Source organism: Hevea brasiliensis, unplaced genomic scaffold (assembly GCF_030052815.1).
Source record: "Hevea brasiliensis isolate MT/VB/25A 57/8 unplaced genomic scaffold, ASM3005281v1 Scaf115, whole genome shotgun sequence".
In the NCBI taxonomy this organism is placed as follows: domain Eukaryota; kingdom Viridiplantae; phylum Streptophyta; class Magnoliopsida; order Malpighiales; family Euphorbiaceae; genus Hevea; species Hevea brasiliensis.
In genome coordinates, this window is record NW_026614603.1 from 130,179 (window position 1) to 136,271 (window position 6,093).

At 33.6% G+C, this 6,093-nt stretch overlaps 1 protein-coding gene across 1 annotated transcript; it reads right to left on the reverse strand.

The window, feature by feature from the left end:
- Nucleotides 1-72: 72 nt before the first annotated feature.
- Nucleotides 73-2,403, reverse strand: LOC131176454 (probable xyloglucan endotransglucosylase/hydrolase protein 26). Its single transcript, XM_058141512.1, has 4 exons — nucleotides 1,740-2,403; nucleotides 1,501-1,601; nucleotides 1,001-1,194; nucleotides 73-699 (listed from the first exon to the last, which is right to left on the reverse strand). The coding sequence occupies exons 1-4, from the start codon at nucleotides 1,909-1,911 to the stop codon at nucleotides 291-293; spliced, it is 876 nt and encodes a 291-aa protein (XP_057997495.1). The 5' UTR covers nucleotides 1,912-2,403; the 3' UTR covers nucleotides 73-290.
- Nucleotides 2,404-6,093: the final 3,690 nt, after the last annotated feature.

Genomic DNA, 6,093 nt, shown 5'->3' on the forward strand with positions numbered 1-6,093 from the left:
CCCTGTTTGAAGATTTTGACACTCTAATCAAATTTAAGGGCAGAAGTTTGTATTATTCCATGCATTGCATAGTTCGTATTCAATCACTCTGTTCTATTAATTGAAGCAACTGAATGAAAGCAACAAATTTGCATAACTGAAACACCAAGGAAAGAATGAAATCAAAATGATTAGAACACGAAGAACCATGAAAAAAAAAAAATCTCTCAGTTGTATGCAGGTAGTGGGAGAAAAACTGGAGCTGCTGTGTTATTCGTCTTCTTCTAGAGATCACATCAGGTCCCTTCATCTTAGAACTGTGGTTTAAAACATTCTGGTGGTATTTGTCCATTGAACCTTTTAAAATCCTTGCAGTAGTCATAGATCATGTAGTTATCTCTTACCCACTTCATCTGACCCTGCTTTGCATAACTTAACTGACTGTATGTCGGTGACGTCCACCAGTTAGCAGGTGTGTTGGAAGCGCATTGACTGATGCTAGCCGGTCCATTCCACTTGCAAGCCCTTGCCCTAAAAGTGCGGTATCTTGCTATGAATGGTGCACTATTCCAGTCAATCTTAACCAGCCCGCCTCTAGTTGCCCAATTATCAGCATTCCATAGGCTTGAGTATGCCCTCATGCCTTGTTTGTTTGGATAAGCAATGCCCTCACTCTCGTAATTACGGAACACACGAATTGGCACACCGTCAACAAACCACCTGAAATTGCAGTGATGAATCTTAATGTTAGGTATCTTTTGGCTTCTAGATTAACTATAAACTGGATAGCTTGATTGGAGGGTGTAGTGAAATAATCTGGGCTTATCATTGCAACAAAACAATATTGTTTAAGGATTTACACAATGAGATAATAGCAACAAGAATATTAGTGGACTAGGTTAGTTTTATTTTGTTCTATAGATTTTGAATCTATCTTTCACCATACTGTCTTAGGTCTTAACAATGGGTTAAGGATGAAGTTATAACACAATGCAAGTTAGCTTCATAGTCTGCTGCTTACACAATTTCAGAAGGGTTCCAATGAATAGTGTAGTTGTGGAAATCGGCAGTTGGGTCAAACCAGGGGTAGAACTGCTGCTCCCTGCTGCCATTTCCTTGGGCATAGATGTTTGTGTGGATGATGTATGGTTGGCCTGAGACATTCCCCAAGAATTCGAAGTCTATCTCGTCATGTCTGTCCCCATTGGAGGATACCTTCACAAATTCAAAAGGAATTAAAGTACTTATAGTGTGATGCATGTATGGGCACTAGGGTGTTTTGCTTGTCTTTTCTCAGCAACTTCATCTAGACATGAATCTAGGATTGTGGTATCAATGGGATACTATTTTTGCAGTTTATATTTGCTAATAGCACAATTAAAAATTTTCCTGCTTAAGTGCCTGTTATCGTCTTTGAATGATCAAATTATGATGGAAGAAACAAATTTAGAAATGGAAAAATGAGGGATGGCGCATGTGTTTTTTCAAGGCCCCGTACGTCTGTCTAATCACTGCACTTACATAGTAGGCAGTGACAGTTCCAGCTGAGTTTCCAGGTACCAACTTGATTAACATCTGAATGCTTCCAAACAGGAATGACCGCTTTGATATGATACCTGACCCTGAAATCCAAAGTAATTGCGTAATGTAAAGCTGATAACTGGTCTTATGATTGATTACCTTGTGCAAAATAACAAAGAACCTGAAGTACTCATTTAACATACAATCTGATAGAATGATGATGTTGATCAGATTATTACCTGATGTTTGATCCAAAACAAGTTGAAGCTCGTCACCATTGCCCAGAACTGCAGAATGCTGAGCTCCCCAGTAGAAATACATGCTCTTGATGAAGTTGGCATCAACTGGACTCAGATCAAATGCTGTTAGGAAAACGAATAAAGCTAGCAACAAAGTTCGTGAACTCGCCATTTGTGAAATTTTCTTCTCTGCTACGTTTCTACCAAAACCTTGGAGTCCAATCCCAGTGATTGTTCAAATAGTTTGCAGTCAGCAAATAAGCTTTGCCAAGATAAACTCTGGTTTGATAGTTCTTTTTTTAAAAAATTAGGTTCAAAATATGTAGACTATTTCAAGGTATTTGACATTCATATCAGAAAATATATTATTAAGAACAAAAGGTCTATGGTAGTTGGGAAGAAATATAATGCCTAGGCTAATGGAGGTCCCAAGTTATGCTGTCCATGAGGATGATGTCCACAAATAAGTGGGAAAGCCTACAATAGGTTGAAGAGTTCATAAATATATATATGTTTTTATATTTGATATTATATTACAGCTTTATATTGAATGTTTGTTGGGAATGTTAATGGTAACAGGATACGAGGAATGAAGGTTTGGAGATGGGTTGAGCCCAGCTGGGACGCGGTTGGAGTAGGAGAAGGGCAAATGTCGTGCGCAAGACTAATTACGCAAGGGGGAGAGAGCTGGACCAGCTGTGTTCTGTGAATTGTAATATGAACGTGCACGCCCCTGAGGATTGAATTAATAGTTAGCTGTTAGTCTTGGCATTTATATATGGTGTTTCCATTTGGCGACCTCCCCTTCCTCTGCTTTTTTCCTCAACATGAAGCCGCCTTCTGGGAAAGTGTCATGGAAGAAATTAACTAATTGCATGTTCAGATGCATCAGCAGCTGTCTGATAATAGCTGCACTTTTCAGTTTGATAAGGTTTGCTATTTTTTTAAAATTTTTTTAAGTAAACAAAGAAAATGTTTAGATCAGGTAATATTAAGGAAACGCTATACAATAAGAAACCCTAAATTCTCGATGCTGACCCTCTTTATCTATTAAAGGCAAGGGGCTCAGCGGTATTGATGTTATCTCTGTATTTGTCGTTAGCCCTAGGGGTGAGTAGATTTCGGTTCAAACCGAAAAATCGAACAGAACCGAATCAATTCAGTTCAATCAGTTAGGTTTTAAATTTTAATCGGTTCGATTCGGTTTTATAATATAAAATTTTCGGTTATTTCGATTCGGTTCGATTTTAAAGAGAAAAAAATCGATTAAATCAAACCGAACTGAATAATAATTTTATATATTCAAATCAAATCAAATCAAATTGAACCGAATCGATTTTTGAATTGATTTATTTTTATGAGGAATTTACGAATTATATTTAATTATATATATATATATATATATATATATATATATATATATATATATATATATTGTTTAATTTCATTAATTAATGGTTATTAAGTTCAAACCAAAATCAAAATTAGACCAAATAACTTGAAAATCAAGTCTAAATTTAAAAATCAATCAAAAATCAAAATCGATCAGTTTGAATCGAACCAAACTGAAATAGAGCGGTTCAATTCGATTCAATTTTTCATCAATTTCGGTTCGGTTTTTAAAATATGTAATTCAGTTTTCATAATTTAGTTCTATTCATTGCGGTTCGGTTCGAACCGAATGCTCACCCCTAGTTTGGCCCTGATTGGGGTTGAGATTTTGTTTTGTTTCTGAAGGAATGGAGCTTGTTCTTGGAGTTATAAATTTTGTACATCTACAACTCAACTCAACTTAACTCAACTCAATTAAGTCTTTATCCCAAAAATTTGGGGTCGGCTATATGGATTCGCTTTCTCCACTCTAAACGATTTTGGGTTAAATCTTCAGAAATGTGTATTGCTTCTAGGTCATGTACTACTTTCCTCCAAGTTAATTTAGGTCTACCCCTTTTTTTCTTTCTATCCTCTAACTTAATGTGCTCTACTTGTCTAACTGGACCCTCCATATGTCTACGCTTCACATGATCAAACCACCTCAATCTCCCTTCTCTCAACTTATCCTCAATTGGCACAACTCCTACCTTTTCTCTAATACTCTTATTACGGACTTTATCTAGTCTAGTATGGCCACTCATCCTGTAACACCCCTCACCTAACTACTGTATAGCCGAGCAAAGTGTGCTACATTCGGTGCCGGATCACCCTATCTTATCTTACTTTATTATTTTAGTAATTTTGAATTCGTTTAATTTAATATCAATTATTTTTCTATGGAGAAACCAATAGAATTTCTCATATTTTATTATCAGTTGACGTATTTCACTATTCACCTGCTTGAAATTTTCAATAATATTTTACAATAAAAATATCATTTATACTTATCATATTCATCTCACATTCAATTCTTGTAATTCACAGACTCATTTGTACAAATCTATTCATACTCAATTCATATGAAAACATTCTCAAATTACATAAGCAAAATTTTCAAATTTCCTTAATTTACATAATTTACAAAATAATTACATAATTTCGTAATTTACATAATCTACAAATTAATTACAGTTCTATAATCTATATTTTAACATACAATTCATAATTTACATTACAAATAATAACTAATTATAATGTACAAAATACATAATATGATCTATAAGGACCCTATCTACATTCATTACTGAGGAGGTGACAACCTTGTACACTTCTGACACTTCCGCAGATCTGGACTCTAAAATCTCTAGTCTAATGTCCACTGGGTTTTTATTTTCAGTACCTGTGTAGAAAACAAATCCATCGCGCTAAGCATTGCTGCTTAGTGGTGCAATAATATGACAAGAAATAATGTATACAAATAAAAATAATTGGAGCATATTTTCTATATTCAAGAATTTTACTGGGTTCATATGAAATTTGCCATACAGTACATTTTTCGTCATTTATGTTGCTCTCTAGAATCTCTTTTGTCATAAGTTTACAATAATCATTTATATAATGTACAAATAAATCTAAATATTTAGTTTATGTTTATTTTATTATGGAGGATGCATTTCTAATAATTACTTACGTTATGCTTATTTTGCTAGTATTTCATTTACTCTCTTAATATTTTTTATGTGTTGTGGATCATTTCGTAATAATTAAATTCTGAATACTAGTTTAATACCTTTGGGATTTTTCTCACTGATTTATTTAGTTTCTAATATTTTTTAACTTATTTCAATAATTTTTTTTTCTCTACCCAGGTAACCTATAACAGGCTGACTAAACTGGATAACGGGTCGTTGGCACTGGACACCACGGTGCCTTAGGTCGTCATACCATGGGACGCAGAACATCAACCACGTATGCAGTCAGTATGGCTAAAAAGCCATGATAACACATAATCGGGCATAAAAGCCATGAATATTGGCATAAAGCCATGAATGCGGGCATAAAGCTATTAGTGCGGGCATAAAGCTATGAGTACAGGCATAAAACCTTTCGCAGTACTACTAAAATAATACCCTATTAGCATACCAATCTATCCAATCTGACACACGTGTCTAGGCAATACATGGGCACATAGTACCATTAAGAGTTTATATGTTTCATCATTTCATTATATTTTTCGTTTATATTTTTATAGCATTCTAATTTTGTTTATAATGGAAACATAATTTTCAAATTCACATTTCTAGGTAATTTATGCATTCATCGTAATATTCATACTAATTACAATTCACATTCATTTAATCTCATGTACCATTCACATTCAAAACATCTTTCCTTTCTCTTTTGATGGGAACATAGATCCCAAATGACACTTTTATCACATTTATTCATTCAACAATCTATTCATGTAAAGTACATTTCATACTTCAAGTTGTATTGCTAATATATTATGAACTCCATTGGTGTTGGGAGTATAAGTCTCAACAATCCATCTAGGTTAATTTCATTTCATATTCAAGTGGTATCACTCATGTTTGTTTAAACCTATTAGTAATGGGAATACAAATCTTAATTATATATTCACATAACTTAAATGTTCATTAAGTCATTTAGGTAAATTACTATTTCTATTCCAAGCAATCCATGAACATTTCATGGATTCTAAATTTCATACCTTAATTTTCTCTACTAATTTAGTTCTTATACTTTGTGTTTTTGTATTACTATTCACAGTACTATTTACTCAAATTATTTATTTTTTAATACATAATAAATTTATTGAACCTGAGTTCATCAAGATACCACATTTTGCATTCTAAAGTTGTTGGTATTGGTTGCCAATACCATTTCAAAGCTTAGTATTGGTTACTTTAAAATTTTCAGATTTCAAGCACTAATTTACTGTTATATTGGTCATTTGTAC